This window comes from Grampus griseus, assembly GCF_964374135.1.
Source record: "Grampus griseus genome assembly, chromosome: 21".
Taxonomy (NCBI): Eukaryota; Metazoa; Chordata; class Mammalia; order Artiodactyla; family Delphinidae; genus Grampus; species Grampus griseus.
In genome coordinates, this window is record NC_139015.1 from 11,549,226 (window position 1) to 11,573,040 (window position 23,815).

Sequence of the window (23,815 nt, forward strand, 5' to 3'; positions counted from 1 at the left end):
AGCATAACAATTTTTTAAAAGCAGTATACTGCATGAAACATTCAATTATTAGAAATTAAATTTCAAATATAATTCAGTCTATACACTGGAATACCATGCAGCTGTTAAAGAGACTTAAAGGTTCCGATCTGGAATGATGTCCACGACATACTATTAAGCTAAAAGTAAGTTACTACATCATGTATCTGCCAGGGACTTGTAACTAGAACACAAAAAGAACACAACTCAGTAACAGAAAGACAATCCAAATACAAAATAGGCAAAGGACTTGAAAAGACATACAAATGGGCAACAAGCACATGAAAAGATGCTCAGCGCCTCGGGCATCAGATCAGGGATGGGAGGAGGCAGCCCCTCACGCCCCCCGTGAGGCTGTGACCAAACACTCAGAGTAACAGGTGGGGATGGGGGCGTGGAGCAGTCGGGGGCTGCCCGATGGGGCGGCGACTTTGAGCAACAGCTTCTCGGTTCCTCAGAATATTAGACTCCACTCCGGGGCGCCCCCCCTCCGCCGCCCCGCCCCGAGAAGGGGGACCATGGCGGCCCCGTGGCCTGGCCGCACCCAGCCTCACCCCCTCCAGCACGCACTTCTCAGTTTCAGGGCCCGAACCTGCTCACCTCCAGGACGCCCCTGCCCGCCATGCCCCTCAGAGTGGCCGTGTCCACCTAGGGGACGGGCACGTGACCCCACACATCCCCCAAGCCCGTGTCTGAAGAGACACGTGACATCTGTCCCCTCGTCAAGGACCCCCTGGGGCAGGATCGCATCCTGCCCCATCTGAGACTGTCCCCTGCCCTTCACGCTGCCGTGCGTGTCGTGGATGCCCAGCTGTCGGTGCTTCACTCCAGAAACACGGGGTGGGGGGCGAGGAGGGGGGCAACGATGAGGGGGACACACAGGAGTCCGCCGGTCCCCGTGGCTAGTCCCGGTCCTGGGAGGGCAGGGGTGCGGGGAGCGCGTGGCCACCCATGATCCCAGAGGTGACACACCACCCGGAGAGGGGCCTCGAGTTACGGGAAAGACGAGGGGCACGTCCTCAACAGGAAGAACCTGCTCTTGTTCTGCTTCTCTGTTCTGGGCTGTGCTTAGAATCACAGCTCTTTCTCAACATGAAGAACAAGCTTTCCCGTAAGTGATTCTAGCCCATTCCCCGAAGTGGCCAGGCCTGGCCGCTGGGGCCGGAGCCCATGCTCACCTGCTTCTCGCCGAAGTGGTACTGGCAGAGCTTCTTCCACAGCCGCCGGTCCTCGCTAAGCGCGGACAGCGTCGGGGTCACCTGACCCAGAGTGACGATGTCCCACCCATCCGAGAACCTGTACAGGATGTTGCTGAGCATGTGCACGGGAAGGTCGCTGAGCGTCAGGCCGCTGTCCACCTGCTGGGAGGACCCGCGCGCTTACTCCAGCGAGAAGGCGCAGGAGCGCGGCACTCACACTGACGTCTGAGGCCCAGGCGACGGGAAGGCCGCCCGCCCCTCCTTCCTCCCCACTTGTCTCCAGATAACGCCCAGCAGCGGCCCTGCCTGGATCTGCGCGACAAGCATTCCCTTCCCTGGGGATCCCGACCGCTGACACCCACACTCCCCGAGTTCGCCAGCTGACGAGGCGTCACCACGCATCAGCTACTAGGGGACAGTGGCACCTGGCCACGTCTATCAAGGCCTGGATAGCAGACACGCCCCAGATGCGTGTGGCCCTCACAGCACAAGCCTCTGCCCGTGGGAACGAGGTGGGGTCTGTGCGGCACTCACACCAAGGCCGCCTGGACACTGGATGTTAGATCGTCCCTTGTAACTGCAGGGCCTTAATTAGGGAATCACTGCTCTTTGTAAATCCCACATCTAGGTAGCAAATAAATGGCCCAAAGTTACAGTGTTCCAACGCCACCTTTGAAAGCAACCAGAGATAAATAAAACACAACCTAAAACACTTACTTTAGTCAATAGGGTCAACATTTTTCTTGATGAAACTAGTTACCAGAATAAACAAAAAGCATCAGAACAACTGGAGTGATCTGCATGCTCCTTCTGAACTACAAACACATGTACACACACCATGCAGCGTACAACACATCAACCCTAGAGAAGCAACAGCAGATGAACAGAGTCACTACTATACAATTTAGCCTTAATCCATTGAACGTGATTTTAGCCTGAAATACCTAATCTCCTATAAAGGTAAATCAATTCACCACCTCATCACCCACAGGATCAGCTCTTTTTAATAATTACCATCCCCACCGTCTTTCCAATGACACCTATAACCCATTAAAGGGTCTTCTGGTCTTAATCCATCTTAAAACAGTTTAATATTTATGAAATGTAAAGGAAAAAAACCTTTGGAAAAGCTGTAATAGTCTTTCACATACGCTTAGAAGTAACAACAGTGTTTGTAACAGAAAAACAGAGTGTACTCACTTGTAGGCCAAGAAATGCATACCTCAGTCATCTGAAGATTCTGTAGCTGCTGTTGCCAGTTGAGAATAGTTTCTAACCGGCAAACCCAAATGTTGATATTTCCCACCAGAACGGACTTCCCCACTCCTCTAATTAGAATGCAAAGGGTAGAGCTTAGGTCTTGGAGAAGATCTTTGATTAGGCGAGGGTTTTGGTGGTCATCGAGAACTGGAACAAACAAAAACAATGCACTGATACAGTCAACCCCCGCTGTTAAGAATGACCTGCTTTCACAGCCCAAGGGCCCATTAACAGATAACACAGATATACAGAGTGTGATACATACACACAATGGAATATTACTCAGCCTTAAACAGGAAGGAAATTCTGACACGTGCTACGACGTAGATGAAACTTGAAGCCCTTATGATAAGAACCAGACACAAATGAACAAGTATTGTGTGATCCTCCTTATATGAGGCCCTTAGAATAGTCAAATTCATAGAGACAGAAAGTAGATGGTGGGCGCCAGGGGCTGGGCAGTGGGGGGAGGGTCGTGCTGGTTGGTGTTTATGGGGACAGAGTGTCAGCTCGGCAAGGTGAGCTCTGCAGATGATGGTGGGCATCGTTGCACAATGATGTGAATGTACTTAACGCCACTGAGCTGTGCACTTAAGAGTGGTTAAGATGGTAAATTTTATGTATATTTAACCACAATAAAAAACTATGATCTAATTTCACTGCAACTCCAAAGTGGCATCATTTCTGAGATATCACAAGTAGGATGAGATTTTAAAACTTCAAAATATTGTCTGATAGTGTATTTTTGGTTGAGTCTACAGTTTTGCCTTTAAACCTGTCAGTCTCTGTTTTCTTTTATACTTAATCATGAGAATGGATATTTAAAATGGCATATATATGCATAAACTCAAAAGTTCCGTTTATTACTGGCCACTAATCAGGACAAACATTAAATTAAAATGACAGGCTTAGCCGATGCCTAAGAACTAAGTCACAACCTTGCTAATTATAGAAACACTATACAGCTAAGGTGAGCTGTGACTAGTTACCCATGAAACAGTAAGTGTCTTTTTAAAACTCAGGGATTAATTACCTTTCTCTGGGACTTCCCTGGTGGTCCAGCGGTTAAGATGCCGCGCTTCCACTGCAGGGGGCACGGGTCTGATCCCTAATTGGGGAACTAAGATCCCACATGCCACGCAGTGTGGCCCCAAAACAAAAAAAATTGTCTTTCTCATTACAATATGTTCTTCTGTATGCAAAAGCACCTTTTAAAGAACAACAATAACAACATCAAGAACTGAGCAGCCAACCCGAGCCCTTGCCCTTGCCCTGACACCATCACATTATTTGACACCATTAATACTGGGGGGAAATAAAAGAAAAATCCAATCTCCTTGCACCGAATTTCTAATTAAGATGTAGATTATTAAAAATATCAGTCATCACCTTACCTTTTTGAACGATTTTATCCAGAACGTTGAAGTAGTTCTTCTGGGCCACACCGCTCAGCGAGGTCAGCTGGGACTTTGCGATCAGCTGCAACAGCTGTGGGGGGGGGTGGGGTGGGGGGAGTTACAGGTGAGCATCACCTCTGAAGGGAAATGCCCCCAAGTGACAGGGAAGGAGAGCGCAGGCCGCAGGCCGTGACACCCTCCCCACGACGGCACATCTTTGGGGGTCCACCCAGCATCCTGCTGTGCCCTTTCCTCTGAATGTCCCAGTCTCACACGAGCTGAGCCGGACCTTCCCCAACGGCCTCACATCACGTCTGTCCCTCCGGCCTCCCGCCTGACACGCACGGCACTGCCCCTCCCTCCCGCAGCTGCTGCCTGGCGTGCCTCCCAGGCTCCTGCACGCGATGCCGGCACGGCAGCCGGCGGGGAAGGCCTGGGAAGGACGGGACAGCCTTCCCGCTTCTCTGCCCCAGTGCTGTCCCCTCCCCTCAGCTGCTCCGGGGAGAGCTGGCTGTCACAAACACGGCTCATCCGTATCAGTCTTCGGTGAACCCACGGCCCACCTCTCTGTACAAACTGGGTCTCAGGAGTCCTGTGTCAGCCGCTTCCCCGCGTCCCCTCACGTCCTGTAATTTCCGCCTCCCACGCGGGGCCTCGCCCTGGGCCACGCGTGTGTCTGGTGTGGTCCAGGGCTACCTCTGCCAAGTCCTCCCCACCTGGACACATCCATTCACTTCTTCCCATACTGTTTCTTAGTTCTTAGGCATCTGAGCCACTGTGGGTAAGCCTTAAACAGATTTTAGAATCTGTGAATTACATCTGCCTATTTCTCTGAAAAAGGAATTTTTCATCCCTCCTTTCCAATCCTCCTAGCTGCCTCTGTGAGTTTCCAGAGGGAGAAAAGAAAATGCTAACTCACATACTCACGTTGCCATGTTGACCGTGGAAGTTAAAAAAAATTACAAATATGACAATCACATGATGATTGTTGGGAAAAAAATCATTCTGCAACTTCCAGTATATTTACATAAAAGTGTCCTATGCTGCAGTGAACACAGAAACAACACTCCAGGGCCCTGGCCAGAGAACACCTGAGAAGCCCAAGGCTACAAGGTCAGTCCGGCTCCTCAATCTTTTTTTTTTTTTAAAACATCTTTACTGGAGTATAATTGCTTTACAATGGTGCGCCAGTTTCTGCTGTATAACAAAGTGAATCAGCTATACATGTACATATGTCCCCATATCTCCTCCCTCTTGCGTCTCCCTCCCACCCTCCCTGTCCCACCCCTCTAGGTGGTCACAAAGCAAAATGTTAGCACCTTCCGTCTTCCTTGTTCGACCAGCATCACAATCAGCACCACTTTAACACTGACTCAGACCCTTTCCCCGCCTGCGTTTACAACCAACTTAGAGACCTGGGGCCAGCTTCACTGCTAACGACAGCCGGAAGGGGTGGGGCTCCCAGCGCTGACCCGACAGACCAAGCCACCGGCCCTGGGCAGTGAGTAACAACCAACCTTCCCTGACAGGCTCCCTGCTCTCAAGACCCTCAGGATCTGAGAGAAACAGACCAGATATGCAAATACATGCCCCTCCTGCTCCGCAAAGAAAAATAGGTGCGGCGCCCGTGGGCCGCGGCCCTCAGAGAGCCGTCCAGGGACCCCCGGGACCCCAGATCTAAGCTACTTCCCTGGTCCCACTGCTGCCTCGCTCGTGTGCAGTGCAGGGTCCCGGTGCCCCACGAGGATGCTGCACACGCTGAATCCAGCCCTGAGAACGCACCATCTTCCACCATCGCAGTCGCTGCGAAGATGGGCACAGGAGGACACAGGCACTCTTTATTTTTAAATAGAGAAATATTTTTAAAACTTATTTTAACTTCCATATGGTAAATATTAATAGACAAAACCCACATAAGCAAATTTCTTTGGGGTCCTCAGTAGTTTCGAAGTGAGGAGGACCCCTGACACCAGGTCTTAGTCTGAGAATGGATATTTTGTCACAAAAGGAAGTAAGTATTCCAACCACCTCCTCCTATCATCAACAAAAACTACAGTTTTCTAATATCACGTAAAAAAATCCTTTAGAAAAAGGCTGAACTCACTAGCAGAAGGTGTGGGGTTGGCATGGTGGGTTAGCTAGTTATCCACAGGGCACCCACCAGAAAAACCACCACAGTGGGATGTGCAAACACAAGAGTGACCATGTTAATAGATGACAGTGAAATCTTAGGTTAAAATGGTAATTAACATAAAAGTGCAGAAGACAATTTTTTTTTTTAATTTATTTTTTGGCTGCATTGGGTCTTGGTTGCTGCGTGCGGGCTTTCTCTAGTTGTGGCGAGCGGGGGCTCCTCTTCGTTGCAGTACGCAGGCTTCTCATTGCAGTGGCTTCTCTTTGTTGCGGAGCATGGGCTCTAGGTGCCTGGGTTTCAGTAGTTGTGGCACATGGGCTCAGTAGTTGTAGCTCACGGGCTCTAGAGCACAGGCTCAGTAGTTGTGGCGCACAGGCTTAGTTGCTCCACGGCACGTGGGCTCTTCCCAGACCAGGGCTTGAACCCGTGTCCCCTGAATTGGCAGGTGGGTTCTTAACCACTGCGCCACCAGGGAAGCCCCCAGAAGACAATTTACAAAGAAGATATAACCACACATTAGCCTCTATTCAGCTAGATATATAAGACAAAATCTGTTGGAAACCTAAAGAGAATTTGTCAAAAATACAAATACTGTGGGAGATTTTTATATGTCTCTTCAAATTTAACAATTCTAAACAAGTAAGGATGTGGAGGAATTAAATAATATAACCGCCAAACCTTGTTTAATAAATAAGCAGAAAAACTTACATCCTTCAAATAGAGAATCTGCATTTTTCTTATGTGTCAATAGAATATTTACAAAAATTAACTATGAAAATGGCCACAAAGGAAAATTTAACGCATTTCAAAAAAACAGAGATCGTACAGGCCGAACTCTCTGATGATAATATACTAAAGCTAGAATTAAATAAAAGTATGGAAAACCTCAGCTATCTGAGCTCCCAGGCACGTCTGGAATGCCCAAGCGCACGTGTTACGTGGTCAGGATGACAGCGTGGGTGTGAGGGAAGGACAGAGGGTGACGGTTTCGTGTTCAGGTCGCTCTTTCGTGCAGCACAGGGCACCCTCAATGGGCAGAGGCCGGGGGCCATGCCGTCTTCACTTCTGGCTTCACGCAGATTTCCACACTGACCCATTATTACCGAGGCGCTACCGGAAGGGCTGGACATGACTGCCTAATTCTTACAACACCCCTAGAAGACGTACTGTATTATCACGCTGCACAGCGAGAACTGAGGCCCAGAGATGAGGAAAATGATCCCAAAGTCACACAGTAACAGGGACTGGATTCAGGACTGAAACACTGCAAATTCTTGCCACCTGCGTCCCGTGCACCTCACGCGTGTCAGGACGCAGCGAACAGCTTCCACAGGCTTCAGCGATGTGCAAGTTGATTACCTGATTTTAAAAGTCTTCTCAGTTTTACTGTATTTAATGAAAAAGGAATGAGACCTAAACTCTGCAATAGCAGATTCTCACCTAGATGTTCACAAAGCCGGAGCAGTGCCAGCACGCAGGCTTGTTCGCAGACTCTGCGTCCATGTTGTTGTAACTCTCTGGGAAGTGTCAGGAGCTTTCATCAGGTTCTCCCAAGGTCCGTGGCCCCGTTCCTCCCCCAGGGATGAGGGTATCTCATGCAGGGCGAACGCAGGCTGCGTCGAGAACAAGGGTCCCATCTGGGGGACCAGCTCGGGCAGGTGGCCTGTGAGAAGTGACCTCTTTTCGGACTGTCCCTCTTGTCCACCCTCCATGGGAATTAACACCTCATTTGGCTCTCATCCTAGTCACTGACTTCTAATACTGGCAGAAGGAAAAACTGTTATCTTCTATGAATTGAATTGTTACACAATCTATAATTTCAGTTTTGTTAAAAGAATTCTTAGTTCTTGCGTTTGGTCACATTCTACAAGTTACATTGTTGGCAGCATAAATATGCGGGAAGTTAAAGAAAAATGAAGATGGTACTGGACACTTGCAGACTGTGCTAGTGACATTTCAAATTTCCAGAGGACATGCCATCTAATCAGCACACTCCTGCTGGCTGCACACACACATCCCATAAAACGTCAGAGCTACATCTAATTTAATTCTCTTGAGGCCAAACTGTCCAGTTAGTGTCCAGTAGTGTTTCCTTTGACTGGAAGCAGGCATCCCTGGGAGGTCCCACGTGGTCTCTTCTCCTTCATGAATCTTGTTCTTAGGAGCAGTTACATATTTTGCTAGCTTACTTTAATCCAACACTTTTTAAAGGAAAAAATTAGAAAAACTCCTGGAGTAAGTAGCCTATACCAATTCTTGAATCAACAAGAAGGACGTTTTTTAAAAAATAAATTGTAAACGTATCTTTTTGTGCTAAGGAACTCAGAGGGCATTCCTTTTGTGAAGAATTTGTTTTCTAATAAGGAACTTCCTCCATTTCTAAATACCAGTTTTCTTGAAAAGAGGAGGTGCCTGTAGGTTAAGTAAAACGACTGGCAAATTAATTATTTTAGTCTCTTATGAGCCAGTTCATATTCAGGTAGAATTTGTGCAGAATGTTTACCATGGAAAAAATCACCAGAACAACTCACAGGACAACCTGCTCATCCGTCCCCTCATTGCGAGTGGAGCAGCTCCAGGTCTGTTCCAGGTGCTGGGGGTATGTGTGTGTGGGGGTGCCCAGGGAGTGGGCACGTGGCAGGGACCAAGCTGGGCTGTGACCCAAGACACTGCAACGTGGCACACAAAGGCTCAGGTCAGAGATTCTACGGATGGCCCCTCTCAACAGTCGCCCTGAACTCAAAAGGCCACTGTTTTAAAATGTCTCCACGCGTGTCAGGAAGTCACTGCTTTCCACGAGAGGAGAACGCTACAGTATCAAGACAAAGAAGACCTTTAATACACGCATCTCTGCTGTCAGGAGCGCCTGTGACCTGAGGCACATCTTGCCCGCTTCTGCTCCCTGAATCTGGGGACACAGCTGGACCTGCATGGCTGCTGTCCTTCCATCTAAGCCACCCTCAAAAGGTCAGCCAAGCGTAGCAAGCGCTCCTGAGCTGAGCACGTTCAAGAGCTTGTTATGATCCCACCACGAACTCATCATGGCAGCCTCGGGGCAGATACAAACCCCGTTAGGTGTCGTGGAAGAAGAGATACCTGGTCAGTAAACTGAGAAAACAAGACACAACCCAACACAGAGGTCTGGCCCCTCCACCCCCTGGCCCTGCTGCTGCCTCGCGGGTCCCGGGAAGCTCGTCCACGACCATGGTCTCCCCCCTCCTGTCTCCTCGTGAACTATTCATGCCACGTGGTCCTTGGCAGAGATCAGGAAGAAGCTAAACATCTTCACATAACCAGACGGTCCAGCCGGAGACGTCCTTTCCCTTGTTTTCATGATTCCACTATTTAAAGGACCCAGGAAGCACTTGGGAAACAGGAGTTCACGTCCAAAGATTGAGGAGTGTTGGGAAACAAACTCCTGGGGCCAAAGTCCCAGGACCTAAGGAGGCATGTAAAGATGAGCAGACCAGCTCCCCAGCTCAAGGGCAGAGGTCACGTGAATACCCGAGTGGCCCCGGCCCTGCACACACTGCACCTGGTGCCCTGCGGTGAGGAGGCCCAACCTGTCCTACCTGACGGACAGGCAAGGGGCCCAAATGACACCCCACCACCACCAATCCCTTACCTCGAACAGAAGGAAAGGGTGTCACTAACACGGAGGAGGTGCATCAGGTACATTTTCACCCAGAGTCGCTATGACGGGCACCTCCTGGGGGACCTCAGTGGCACAGGGACAGCCCTCCCCATGGAGCCTTCCGACGCGGCCTGGGTTCCAGGTGTGCGGGCCAGCGGCAAGTCTGCAGGAGACCCACGTGCGCGACAACCGTCTGCTCTGAGGCCCCCTGCTCTTTTCACCATCAGTCGGTTTCAACGATTCATCAGCAAAATGTGTTCTCATACGCACTCAGGTGGCAGCAGGGTCTCCTTCCAACCTGTGCCAGAAAACGGAAGGCCTCCCGGGTTCTGCTCTTTGTAATTTTTTCACTCACTAGTTTGCAATCATGTCGTCTAACCCACCGTTAACACAGGCTCATTTTCCACATGTTCAAAGTGAGATGGTGTGAGAATATCTGACTATCGTGTAAAGAAGTATGTTTGGTCCTTCACAGAAGACAAAACATGAACAAGCATGACCTCTCCTCTCAAGGAGAAAAGCACACGGCACCCCAGGGGAGAAGTAACGGCCCTTCTGCATGGTTTCCGCGGCTGCCGTGAGGCAGCCCCACGCCGCGCGGGGTACGTCAGCGGGCACCACTCTCAGGGTTCTGAGGTCGCAGGTCCAGACCCCAGTGTCGGCGGGGCCCTGTTACGTTGTGGCCCAGGGAGGGGACCTCCTTGCCTCACTCAGCTCCTAGTGTTGTGGAGCCCCTGGGCCAATCTCTTCACATGGCTTCTCCCTGTGACTGTGTCTCTGTTCCCTCTTCTCTTAAGGACACAGTCACCGGTTTAGGGCCCTTCCCACTCCAGCAGGACCTCATCCTAACTGATTACACGTGCAAAGACCCCGCTTCCAAATAAGGTCACGTTCTGAGGCTCCAGGTGGACGTGAACCTTGGGGGACACTGTTCAGGCCCGCAGACTCGCTATTCAGAAGTAATTCCTCAAAAACATGATAATTCCTCTAATGTAGGAATGTGGAACAGTGAAAAGACTTAAGCAAAACTCTACCACTAAACTTTTCACGCAGGCAACCCACGCGCAAGATGTGAACCCCTCTGTGGCTCAGGTCACCATCTGCCGCGCACGGTGACCCAGCCCATCGAGCTGGCAGAGGATCAGAAGTGAAGAAGCAGGGAGGGTGCTCTGTGAGCCGTCGAGTCTCCCGGTATGGCCTGTGTACGCCTGGAGCAGGGCCGGGCCCACCACTCAGCCGCCCCACTCCCCGGCCCGAGGCCGGGCCCCGTTCTGACCGCCACCTCCCGCAGTTAATCCTGACACAGGACAAAACTGGAAAGAAAGTGATGAGAGGTGTGCCATCTCGAAGGACAGCGAGAACTCAGGGTCTGTCCACTGAGATCAAGGGGCGCATCCGCACTCGGCCCCTTTGCCTCCTGTCACCAGAACTTTTCGCTGCCCCTCTTCCCGCTCACACCGACACCCTCGTCTCTGGCTCTTCGGGGTGGGATCCTGCACGTACACGTGTGTGACAAAACGCAGGCAGTCCCTGGGGGCCGGGCTGAGCTGCAGAGGGGCTGCACTCGCTGTGGCCTTTCAGAGCTCCCCTGGCGTCCATGGGGCCTCCAAGCCCGACCGTTGGTCCCTGGTGCCCTTCACTTCAAGAGCCACAGCGTAAAACCAGGAAATCGGCCCTGCTGCATCCTCCTGGCCAAGTCACTCAACAATCCTTTTACTTTATTCATTTGTATAAGTTTCAGGTGCACAACACAGTGCCTGGCAATTTTAAAGCTTATACTCCATTTACAGTTATTATGAACTATTGGCTGCATTCCCTGTGCTTCACAATATATCCTTGTAGCCTGTTTATTTTATACACAGTAGTTTGTTCCTCTTAATCCCCTACCCCTACCCAACAATCCCTCTTAGAAATCCGGTTTCCACTGCCAAACTTCCTTCTAAGTCATAAAGTTATTGAAATATCCTTTCAGAATATCATATGCGCTACTGGAAAGTCCTACCCCTTTAGTGAAATGTTCTGAATGGAGAAATACTATTCTGTGTGATCCCACCTTGTATAAACATGAATCTTCCATGACCAACTTCTCGTAAGCACCCTAATAAGTGCATCTGTTACACCCTAAGCACACCCTGTATTTATTAATATTTCCTGATCCCCTACTGTGACTACAGGGTTAGTAGATTCTTTCTGTATGACCCCGAGTACAAGAAGGGACTTAAATACGTCACAGACGACAGGTTCACCAGCACCGCTGGAAAGGCCTGATCAATTATTAAACCTCACAGATCCTGCCCTGCCAGCCAGCAGCTATTCTCTAAACAGGCCGTGAATGCTAGCAGTGAGTATTAACGTCTTTTAAAATGTTTCTCAACAAATATTTTCATAATTAAGCTACAGAGTTCAACTCTCCTAACACTACGAATACGATGGTGCAGCACACACAGCCAGCACCCGACACCTCGCGCTGCTCCCTGGGCGACGCGCAGGATGGCCCGCCGCGGGCGCGGCTTCCCCGAGCTCAGGGAGGAGCCTTGGGTGAGCTGGAAGGGCCCTCAAGAGGCTGAGTTACTGTCACAGATAAAACCTGATGCTCCTGTGACCAGGCCTCAAATAAAGCTCAGAGGAACCCAACTGTCAGTGAGTAACACATTCCAATTATAGGGAAGTTAATGTGAGGAAGTTAAGGTAACCAAGGTAAAAAAAAGTCACTATTTACAAGCCAAATAAAGTGAATAATGTGTCACAGATGGCAGCAAAGCTCACTGACCACAGGCAGGGAATGAAGTATAAACTCATTTTCCAAATAACCCAAATAAAGGTACATAAACGTAACGATTGTGAGAGTTTTTCCCCTAAGAGGAACCTACTTTAGGAAGCACAGCACACCCGGCATGTTTATACATTTCAACTGCTACCCTGTGCTGCTCTCAGGGAGTTTCCTGACAGCCTCTTTGGCCATCGCCCCCAGTGCCGACCCTTCCAGTGCATGCTGTCCTTGAGCCCGCCCCGTCTCTCCCAGGGGACCCGCAGCTCCTGTCCCCGCAGTGCTGGGGGGCCTCGGACTCCAGGGAGCCACCATGCATGACCTACACGCCCCACAGAGAGACACAACCCAACTCTCCCCCAGGAAGGGCTGGCACTGAGGGGCTGCCCAGTTTCCAGGTGTGCACCGACACTACAGACAGACGCCACCTCTCTGCACTGCTGAAACTTCAGTGTGTATCGCTGACAGATGTGACGAGGTCTATGGCTGGAATGTGAATTAGAAGATTCCCTGACACTGTTAGTTTGGAAAGACAAGTCAACCTCACAGGATGGGACCGTGCACCTCTCCTAAGGGCGCTCAGCAATGTGGGCACCAACATTCTCATCCCTCCCACCTCAGACCAGGGGACACCAACTACTAGACAGGAGGTAAAGATGCTGACACTCAGTCTCCAGTCATGACACGGAGCTAAAAGCCCACTTCAAAGGCCTTTTGAAATACCAACTCTGCTATAAGTCTCCCCTTTGTGGCGAAATAACTACATATGTGCTAATAATTCTAAGTTTTTGGTTAATTTTTCTACTTAAAATTTTCAAAATTCCACCAAATTTAAGTCTTTGATTTATTTTAATGAAAGTAAGGTCCTAAAACTGACCAAAAATGCTTTTAATTTACTTACACATTACATATTAATGGTATGAATGAGAAGTAAGCTCAATTACGGACCAGATATTAAGAACTGTCCACTCACCAAGGCCAAATCTAAACTGCATCTTGACTGTCATTTTTTTTCCCTCAATAAGGAAGTTTCTCAGCACATATTATAAAATAATAACTGCAAATAATCAGTTAAGGAGAGAAAAATTACTAGTGAGTAAAGACCAGTTTTTATTGATTTTCTGGAAATAAATTTAATAGTTCAATAAATTATGCTAAGGGCTTTTCAGTAGCCGGCCAAGACAACATTCTCAATCTATAAATAAGCATTTTTTGGTGAATTACAAGATAGTTTTAACAGCAGTTTAACATAATAGCCATATCGCTGACTACCAACTAGTCTGAAACTAAATATACAGCATTACATTTGTACCACAAATTCTGCTGAATGGTGGTGAAGAACACGACTGTTTACAAGTGTGCGGACGAAGCTCAGTGGCGGAGGCGGTGTGTGTGTTTACGCACGTGTTAGCCCAGAGCAAGAAGTGGTCTTTGGACTTATCCGTGGCCAGATGGACAAAATGTAACGTGAATGAGGTTTAAGAACAGGCCGAATGCACGAGGAGCGTGTGAGAGACCACGCACTCATCCATCCCACCACAGCGCGGAGGGGGCAGCTCACAACCCCATGTTTACAGGTTTCCGTACGATTCCCACCAGCGCCGGCAGGCACTGCCTGTGTGATTCAACAGTGACCCTAAATTAGGTGCCATGTTCTGAGGAACATGGCACATGGAATTAGTTCTCTATTCTCCTTTAAAAAGTTGAGTGAGGGGCTTCCCTGGTGGCGCAGTGGTTGAGAGTCCGCCTGCCGATGCAGGGGACACGGGTTCGTGCCCCGGTCCGGGAGGATCCCACATGCCGCGGAGCGGCTGGGCCCGTGAGCCATGGCCGCTAAGCCTGCGCGTCCGGAGCCTGTGCTCCGCAACGGGAGAGGCCACAGCAGTAAGAGGCCCGCGTACCGCAAAAAAAAAAAAAAAAAAAAAAAAAAAAAAAAGTTGAGTGAATGCAGCTTGGAAAAACAATGTTTATTCCTCAAAATCAGACTAAAATTTTGAAAAATTGCAAAAGTAACCTAGGTATGAAGATGTTTCAAATAGTTTTAAACAGACAACACCAAAAGTGGCTTATTTCATATACAGGATGTGCAAGAGACAATTTAATTTGGATTTGTGTAATTAGAAGACGTCAAATTTCCATGCCTGCCAAAGTATAGGACAATAAAGACTAAACTTCCATTCCAAACTACTTATTTTTATTTTGACAACTAAAACAATTTATACTGAACACTAAACTCTAATACTAATTTTTATTCCGAAACTATGTAGTAATTATAGATTAGCCTCAGTTTAAAATGCTAATTTTAGCTAAACAAAGGGACTTCATATAAAATATTAATACTAATTTTTTTCATATAAATTCTTAGAGGAAATATTACTGCATGCCATCCGAAATGTAAGGAAACTCTTTCATCAGTCATTTCAAAACCACTGCGTGTACATCTACAGCTCTTCTAATATTAAGGAGTGGCCATCTGGACAACACAGCACAAGTTATAGGAAATTGTCTTGTTGAGAAGAACTGCAAGAGACCCTCACTGTCCTGGTAAGTGTGGTGTAAACATGAAAGCAGCAGAGAGGTGCCAAGGACACCACTCCAGCCACTAAGGCCAACTACGATTCAGTGCGATTCAGGGGTACTGACCGCACAATGATGCACTAACAGACCCGCAAAGCAGTGTTTCCACCCCAGTGGCAGGGTGCTGAGCGAGAGGGGATCCCACCCCCACAGACAAGGTGGCAGCCAGTGCAGGGGGACATGTCACCCAGAGGTGAGGCACAGAGCACGATCAAAAGAAAGCAAGTGGGGGCATCAGGCCTGCTGGGGAGGCAACAGGAGGAAAGGGAAGGGAAAAGAGACAGTACAGCATGTGGACCCGATCACAGAGAGTCACTAGGGCCAGGGGACAGCACGTCACAGCCACGGCACATGGACCCGATCACAGAGAGTCACTAGGGCCAGGGGACAGCACGTCACGGCCACGGCACATGGACCCGATCACAGAGAGTCACTAGGGCCAGGGGACAGCGTGCCATGGCCACGGCACATGGACCCGATCACAGAGAGTCACTAGGGCAGGGGACAGTGCGCCATGGCCATGGCACATGGACCCAATCATAGAGTCACTAGGGCCAGGGGACAGCACACCATGGCCGCGGCACATGGACCCAATCATAGAGTCACTAGGGCCAGGGGACAGCATACCATGGCCGCGGCACATGGACCCAATCATAGAGTCACTAGGGCCAGGGGACAGCGCACCATGGCCACAGCAAGTCGACCCGATCAGAGAGAGTCACTAGGACCAGGGGACAGCGCGTCATGGCCACGGCACATGGACCCGATCACAGTCACTAGGGCCAGGGGACAGCGCGCCATGGCCACGGCACATGGACCCGATCACAGAGTCACTGACAGCTGGCTTCATCTGTCTTTGTCTTTCGGAGAAGGCAGACATAAGCAGATCAGTTTGGGAAGGTAACCGGCCTCGGGAAGGGTTTGAAGGAGCAGGAAGCAGGGGCAGGAGGAGGGTGAGGAGGCAAGGACCCCTGATGGGGAGGCCCCACCTGGCGGGAGCGCTCGGCCATCACGGAAGTGCCACAGAGAGAGGCCAGCCGTGTGGGAGGGCCCAGTGGTGCTGGCGAGCCTCGCATAGCGGCCTCAGCGGCTGCCAAAGCCACCAGCCCCGGCGGCCGCTTCTAGAGGCGATGCAGGGAAACGCCACCTCACGCGTTAGCACGTGGACACACCACACATTTTACTTTTTAGTTACGTATTTTTTTACACATACTACAAAAGAACCAGCAGAGAAAGTCTACGATCTGCCAGGTACTACTGTCTAGGATGAGGACAACGTCTGAAGAAAGGCTCCTCAGTGAAAAAGAGATCAGCATGTGGACAAAACAAAGATCCCAAGGCTGTTCAGCTGACCAGGTTCAGTAGGACACAGAGCACAGAATGCTCAGACCTTCTCTGGTCAGCAAACCAAGGGCCTGGACCAGCAAGATGAGCAGAAAGCCCGGCACTGAAACCAGGAGGCTCGGTCCTCCCTCCCGCGTCTCCGTCCTCCCTCCCGCGTCTCCGTCCTCCCTCTCACGTCTCTGTCCTGCCCCAGAGTCTCTCTCATGCCCCCACGAGTAAAATCCCTCGTGTGGATCACGGTCCAGAGTGGCTGGTATTAGACAACTAAGCATGATCTGAACTATCAAAAAGCACGTGGGTAAACGCTTACTGTGTAACAGACCTCTCTGCTGACACACGTTTTCCTGGATACTCAAATCTTGGCATTTCTACAAAGTGGAGTCAAATTCCAGTTCGGTCGCCTGGAGGGAAGAGGTAGCTGGTGGAGGCCCCTGTCTGGTGCGCAGGCACCTGGGAGAACTCAAACCCTCGGAGGGACTACGGCCTCCACACAGCCCCCACCTGGCGAGGCTGCAGGGAGCACGTGGCTAGGAACCCCAGGTGCTGGTCACATGGATGCCCGGCAAACTCTGACGGGAACCAAACCAAACACTCGGGCTTAAAATCATTTAACCACCCAGTTTTCTGTCCTTCCGGTAGCACTTCCAAATGCCTAGCAGGCATTACAAGGAATATCTTTCCAGAGTCTCATAGCACCATTAAAAATCCAAAATCAACAGCTTCATGACCCATCACTTACTCTTTGCCTATAATAGTAAGAAGGTGAATAACTTTGTTAGGCAAATAAAAGCAGACAGTAAATGGAACATATGGCAAGATCCTTTCTTTTCTGAATGTAGGCCAAGACAAAAATTTCCTCTAAAAACATGTTATTAACACAATAAGGCTTCTGTGGAGTTCCATTCGGTATAAATTTCCTTCTTTCTGTTAGCCCACTGTCCCTCTATTAAGCAGGGATCATACTCCGTGAAAAACACAAAGTAGAAAATGCATGTGAAACCACCAGGTAAGGATTCCCAGGATACCTTCTGCCTCCTCTTTGCATCTCCGACAGCGCGACGGGCGGGGAGTGTGCCCCTGCCCCTGCGGGAGCCTGCAAAAGCCCTAGCGCCAGCCCGGAGCCTCGCCCGACTGCCCGCCCCCGGGGGTTCTCTACCAGCGAACAAGCACAACTGTACGCAGCTGTCAAAAGCATCTTAAATATTTCACATGATAATCCTCAAAACGCAGTCGCTCCAAAGTGTCATCAAGTGACTCTGAAATAAAATACTCACTCTGGCCACGTAAGTGAACCTCCGGGCATCCTGGACCGCACTGAAGAAGTCTAAGCGGTTAAAAGCTTCTCCCAAAGTGCAGTAGCCGTGTCTCTGGAAAAACAGACACAAGTGAAAATCTGTCAAATGAGTCATGAGTCAAAATGAGCTAACAGTTAACGTGAATTAGTCTGCGCAATTTCTTTTTTAATTTTGGCAAAGGATATTCGTTTTTATTATGATCTATTCCATATTTAGCTGAAAACAGAGTAAAATTAAAACAATGTAAATTTAAGTCATTTATGTATAATCAAGACATTACGCACTGACATTTCTACACCACTTAATGACAAGGATAAATATTGATTAAATATTTGTCAATTTCCTTTGTTGGCATGCATTTGGGGGAGGGCAAAATTAAGCCTAAAATCATAAAATAACTGGATGTATTCTAGGCTGTGCAACTACAAATACATAAATCATGCTTGGCCACTATGAAGAAGCATCTGCTATAAACTACACGTTGGAATTCGATTCCTCTGCGGGGAGTCCTGTGTGCCTGCAGGCCTGGACGTATGCCCAGCCGCTCAGGATCAAGGCCGAGAGGCACCTGAGTGGGGTGGGGTTCTGAATACCAGCGTGTGGGTGCAAAGGGCTAGAGGTGACGGGACGTGACCGTGGGCAGTGATATGCCCTATATTCCATACTGGTTTGTACAGATCTCTACCCCAGGTTTCAGAAGACATTTTAAACTCAATCTTCTATATTGGAATACTTAGAACATAAAGAGATCTTCAATGCAGAGTTGCGGGTATAGATAAAGTGGGGAATAATCACAGAAAACATGAGGTGACAAACATGCCTCACATTTCAAACAGACGACAGGAGAGGGGCCAGAGAGGGAGCTGGAGGGGAAATCCTTAGTCTCTGACAGAAGACGCACCGTGAGGGCTGATTTGGTTTTACACCCAAATCCCAACAACACTCTCAATGTGTGCACAAGCCAACAAGATACACTTATTTAAAACATTCATTATGTATTTTTACTGAATATCCACTAAGTACAAACTATTTTCCTGGGAGCTGTGGAGGAAGCCAAGATTAACTGGGTATCAATCACAACCTGAAATCAATCACAGCCAGTAGCTTCTCTTTCTCAGTGAACAGAATTCCAAACACTGGTGTTCCTTCCAGGCAGTCCCCCATCTCACAACAGCCTCTTCTTTGGGGGGAAATAAAATCACACGTTTGAAGCACCCAAGCAGCAAACACCTGGCGGGCCCCAGGTGAGAAGACCAAAGGCGTGATGTGATGCGGAGAGAGATGGGACCAGCTCCGAGTCCTGGCCCTTTCCTGTGCCTGCCTGTGCCGGTTCCCAGGACCCATGCAACACTCCGCAGACTCACCGCAAGCTCCCCCTCTGCCGCGTGTGCAGCCGAAGCTGGACCTCTGTTCTGTAATCAGTGTGGTGACACCCAGCAAATGAAATGTCTAACAGTCTTTCTTTCTTTTTTTAAAAAATAAATTTATTTATTTTATTTATTTATTTTTGGCTGCACTGGGTCTTCATTGCTGCGCGCAGGCTCTCTCTAGTTGCAGCGAGCAGGGGCTACTCTTTGTTGCAGTGCAAGGGCTTCTCATTGCAGTGGCTTCTCTTGATGCAGAGCACAGGCTCTAGGCGCACAGGCTTCAGTAGTTGTGGCACGCAGGCTCAGTAGTTGTGGCTCACGGTCTAGAGTACAGGCTCAGTAGTTGTAGTGCACGGGCTTAGTTGCTCCGTGGCATGTGGGATTTTCCCGGACCAGGGCTAGAACCTGTGTCCCCTGCATTGGCAGGTGGATTCTTAACCACTGCACCACCAGGGAAGTCCAAATGTCTAACAGTCTTTCATAAGCTCAAACTAGGTCAGATTTGCCAAACACCTTCCAATGGTGTACTGGAGTGTATGTTACGGGTTAGAGTGGTTTCATACCCATTAACAATGTTAACCATCGCCAAATAGGTCGGATAAATTTTCTATCTCAGAATCTAATCCTTAAGCTTCTAGGAAGCTGGGCTGGTTTCAGAACACCCACTATTAACACTTCTGGAACACTTAACTTACGCTAACATAATACATGCTAAACAACTGCTCCCTGAATATTTTCCCCCATTGTTGCAAAATAAGGCCAATGCAGAGTTTCTCAGACAACAGATGGAAGCAAGCTTCTCCAGATACCAAGAGAAAAAGGAAACTTGCAGAGTTGAGGCGAACAGAACTTTTGCAAAAGAAAGGCGGGCAGGGCTCAACTGCTCTTCGCAGATTCCAGCTTAACTACCATCACCTTAGCTACTACTCTACAAAATAAATGAGGGGTTTACAAACTGTTCTCACCAACCCAAAACACAGGAGAGCCAAGACACAGCCCTACTAGTACCAGAGGCTCACTATGAACAGCTTTTGGAGAGGGCAGGGGAGGAAATATCAAAGTACCTGGGGGTCCATACTTCTTCTGAAACAGCCCTCCACTGATTCAGATTCCTACGGGGCACTGACATACACCACACACACGAAACACTGTCTCAAGACCCTCTTATGCTTTCACCTCTTAGAATGTGGACACAGCTGTGATATTGCAAAAGAAACAATTTAATGTAACATCACATATTCAACAGTAACAATACAAAACATACTCTTATTTATAATAGAATACTTACTTCTCTTGTGCTTTCTTTATGGACATAGATCCATTTTTCACGATAAAAACCTAGAATAAAAATTAACTTTGTTTTTAAAAGCTGGTGAATCATTACAAAATGAAGACTTTAAGGAACTTCAACAGTGGCACATGCTAACAAAATTATCTGACATCATATAGATAAGAGATGCTTTGACTTGGCTAAATGCAACCAGAATTGCTTCGTTTCCTAATATCAGTTTAAGAGGTACTGAAACATCTTCACGTGAAAGATGATTTATGACAGTACCACGTTTAGGTAACTTGGAAGAAAATAGTGTCACCAAGTGACTGCAGTCATATCCAAACACAAATGGTTATAAAAGTACATTTGGTATACACCCTAATAAAAGTTCTCTTCCTCTTTCATGGCCCCGTATGGTGTTCCATTTAAATACACTTTCCAAGTAACTCACATTCCAGAGCTTTGAGGATCACGAGTACGTTGTCCACGGCAGCCTCCAGAGGGCGCACGACTGAATTCACTAACAGGGTCTCAGGGACTCAAGTCTGGGCATCTGCACAGGGGCCCTTTCAGAGCCTCCCCATCCCCGTCCCGCCTGCATGGCTCCAGTTTTGACCATGTCTACCTTCTGCTCCGAACCAGCAGCATCTCCTGCACCAAAGCCCAATGTCAAGGTCCCTAAGGTTCGGCCTCACTGCTTGGGAGTGAATGGAACTGAATTCAGGACTGCTATTCAACATTCAGACACAGAGGCTGTTTTGTAGGTTTTCCTGTCTTTGGTTTCATTGTAGCAAATCTTACTAATGACTTACTCAACTAAATGGCTGAGCTGCAAATATCTGACCACTAAGTCAGTGGGCAACTGTGGATACAGTGCTGCTACGTATATAACTGTATCAGCATTTACGTCATAAGACAGCACTGTCAATGCAATTCAATTTATCAACATATTCAACAAGTAAATATGAAATTATTAATGAAAATGTTCTTACACTGAGTATTTTTGTCATTTCTAAAATGGTCCTTTTTCCTTTTTTTGGATGCATATTCATGCTCTTCATTATTGAATATTTCTTCATCTTCACTATTTAAGATACTGAAATAAAGATACATTTTATTAAAATATTTTTACAGGGGTTTCTTCATCTGGATTTTCTTTTGTTAAAAAGAAATATTTCGTTTGCAATTCAGGAGCCCAGAATAAAAATCATGTTAAATTCTGAAAGCAATCCTTAATTTTCAAAGCAACAAATCACAGGTTTGAAATTACAAGGCTAATGTCTACGTTTTTTTGTTTGTCTGTTTGTTTGTTTGCTTTTTGCGGTACGCGGGCTTCTCACTGTTGTGGCCTCTCCCGTTGCGGAGCACAGGCTCCGGACGCGCAGGCTCAGCGGCCATGGCTCACGGGCCCAGCTGCTCTGCGGCATGTGGGATCTTCCCAGACCGGGGCACGAACCCGTGTCCCCTGCATCGGCAGGCGGACTCTCAAACACTGCGCCACCAGGGAAGCCCCATGTCTACGTTTTTTGCTTGTTTTGAGAAACCTGAGATTTATCCTGGTTCTTATCAGAATCCTGTATCAGGAAGTGATGCACAAGTTTTAGAATCGCCTAAGGATTTTGAAATGCTCAACCAAGGTACTTTCAGACTTTAAAACTTATAGTTTTATAGTTTATACTCTGGAAAAAAGTTAATGTGACAACATGATACCTAATACTAATGATCTGCTATATCCCTGACCCAGTGCTGAGTAAACTCAACACTTCTCTTTGTCCCCATACTTCCAAAGACTTAACTGGAACTACTACTGTATTTCTTTACTAAAGCATCAACCAACTAATGCTACCTGTTAAGGCGCTTAACTGAAGCCAGATGAAGTAAAACATTTCTTTTTTCCACTTAAATACATCTAATTCAAAGCTTTCCCATTTTTTTCTTTTGGATAAAATAAAATCATAAGGTGATAACTAAACAACTTGAACACATTTTTTAAAAAAAATTTCTTCCTTGTAGTAAAAAATAAATAAGACTATGCAAAAAGCAGTCCACCCCCTCAAAACTGAAGATGCACACAATTTTTATTTTCAGCACACTCACAGCTGGATTGTTTTCAGTCTGACAGCAAGCAGGGGCTCTGTGGAGACGAGCTGGCTAGCGGAGGGCCAGGGACTGATACTCAAAGCCAAGGGAGTAACCCTGCTGGCTGCCTCGTCGCCACTCTTTGACAAGAAAATTGTACACAAGCTCCTTCCACTAACCTGTATTCACTTTTAATCAAAACAGCTGATTTTCCCAAATGAATCCATTTATCACCATCAGAATAGACTTAAAGAACACTGGCAACAGTCGTAAATCATGAAGACAAGCGAAAGTGCATTTAGGAAAAACAAACAACTTCACATTCAGTGGCAGGCGTTAAACAATACCAATTCATAGAAATGGGTTGATCCTGGCTGTATCTCACATTGGTTTGTTGTCATTGATTCAAACACTGAAGGTAGAAGATTTCAAATGTGAACAGCTTTTGCAACTACAATCACAAAGGCATCAAGGGAAAGCAGAAGTACACTGCTCTCCAGAAACAGCATCACAGAAAGGAAACCAGGCACCAGGAGAGGAGGGAGCTGCCCGGTATCTCCTGAGAGAGGGAGCCGTGTCCGGCTAGGCCCAGGCAAGCGAGGGGCACTGGGCAAGCGCCCACGTGTGCTCTGCCCTGACTCTGCCCTGGGAGGGCTGGGCCGTCTGAAGGGAGGCAACAGGCCCGGGGACAGACGTACAGGAAGGAAGCACAGACATCTATACATTTCAACCGTGTTGACTTACGAAGATGACACTCTCAGCCCTCCACGCCCACCGCTCGGCACTCCACCAGCACCCCGTCACCCTCTCTCAGGAATGTTTTTCTGATAAACCCACCAAAGGTGCATGGCTTCTCCACACCCCACGTCCATTTCCAACCAAGACAAGGATACGTATGGAGAAGAACCATCAAAAACATCTCCTGACATACAGGTAAACAGCAAGGACCTACTGTATAGCATAGGGAACTGTATTCACTATCTTGTAATAACATATAGTGGAAAATAATTAGAAAAAGGATACGTACGGATATATGTGTAACTGAATCAGTCTGCTGTACACCTGAAGTTAACACAATATTGTAAATCAACTATACTTCAATTAAAAAAAAAATCTCCTGACAGAAATAACCAAGGGCCAAGAAAAGAAGTTACTCTCTTCTCCTAACTCACGCCTTGAAGTCAGCCTGCGGCTTTTAACACTGTCCAAGGGTGACCTCACCTTTTCCCACCTTAGGATCCTCACCCTAGTGATGACCCATTAGACAACTGGTGACATTTTTCTCAAGAGTCACATAACATGGTCTTAAGCTTCATCCCCAGACCTTTCTCGGGTCAGCACAATACTCTGTGATGGGCTATCACCTTCCAATCATTTCCACCCAATTCTAGGAAATAAGACAAGGGAGGGTGAACCTCCGGGTTTGAAAATGGTTAATCGGCAGTTCGTAACTGTAATGTTGTAAGACAAG

General features: G+C 48.1%; 1 protein-coding gene across 7 annotated transcripts in view; it reads right to left on the reverse strand.

The window, feature by feature from the left end:
* The window catches only part of FBXO25 (F-box protein 25), a 55,863-nt gene that overhangs the window by 10,741 nt on the left and 21,307 nt on the right, over window positions 1-23,815 (reverse strand). For 6 of the 7 annotated variants that reach the window (XR_014298452.1, XR_014298453.1, XR_014298454.1 and 3 more), the window contains exons 3-8: window positions 21,258-21,361; window positions 20,281-20,330; window positions 17,605-17,697; window positions 3,872-3,965; window positions 2,440-2,624; window positions 1,197-1,379 (exon numbers count right to left, since the gene is read on the reverse strand). Coding sequence is in view for 4 of the 7 variants with exons in the window: in XM_082680580.1 (XP_082536706.1) it covers window positions 1,197-1,379; window positions 2,440-2,624; window positions 3,872-3,965; window positions 17,605-17,697; window positions 20,281-20,330; window positions 21,258-21,361 (709 nt within the window). In the remaining 3 variants the exon portion in view is untranslated. The remainder of the gene's footprint in view (window positions 1-1,196; window positions 1,380-2,439; window positions 2,625-3,871; window positions 3,966-17,604; window positions 17,698-20,280; window positions 20,331-21,257; window positions 21,362-23,815) is intronic. The other variant, XM_082680578.1, reaches the window with a different exon arrangement.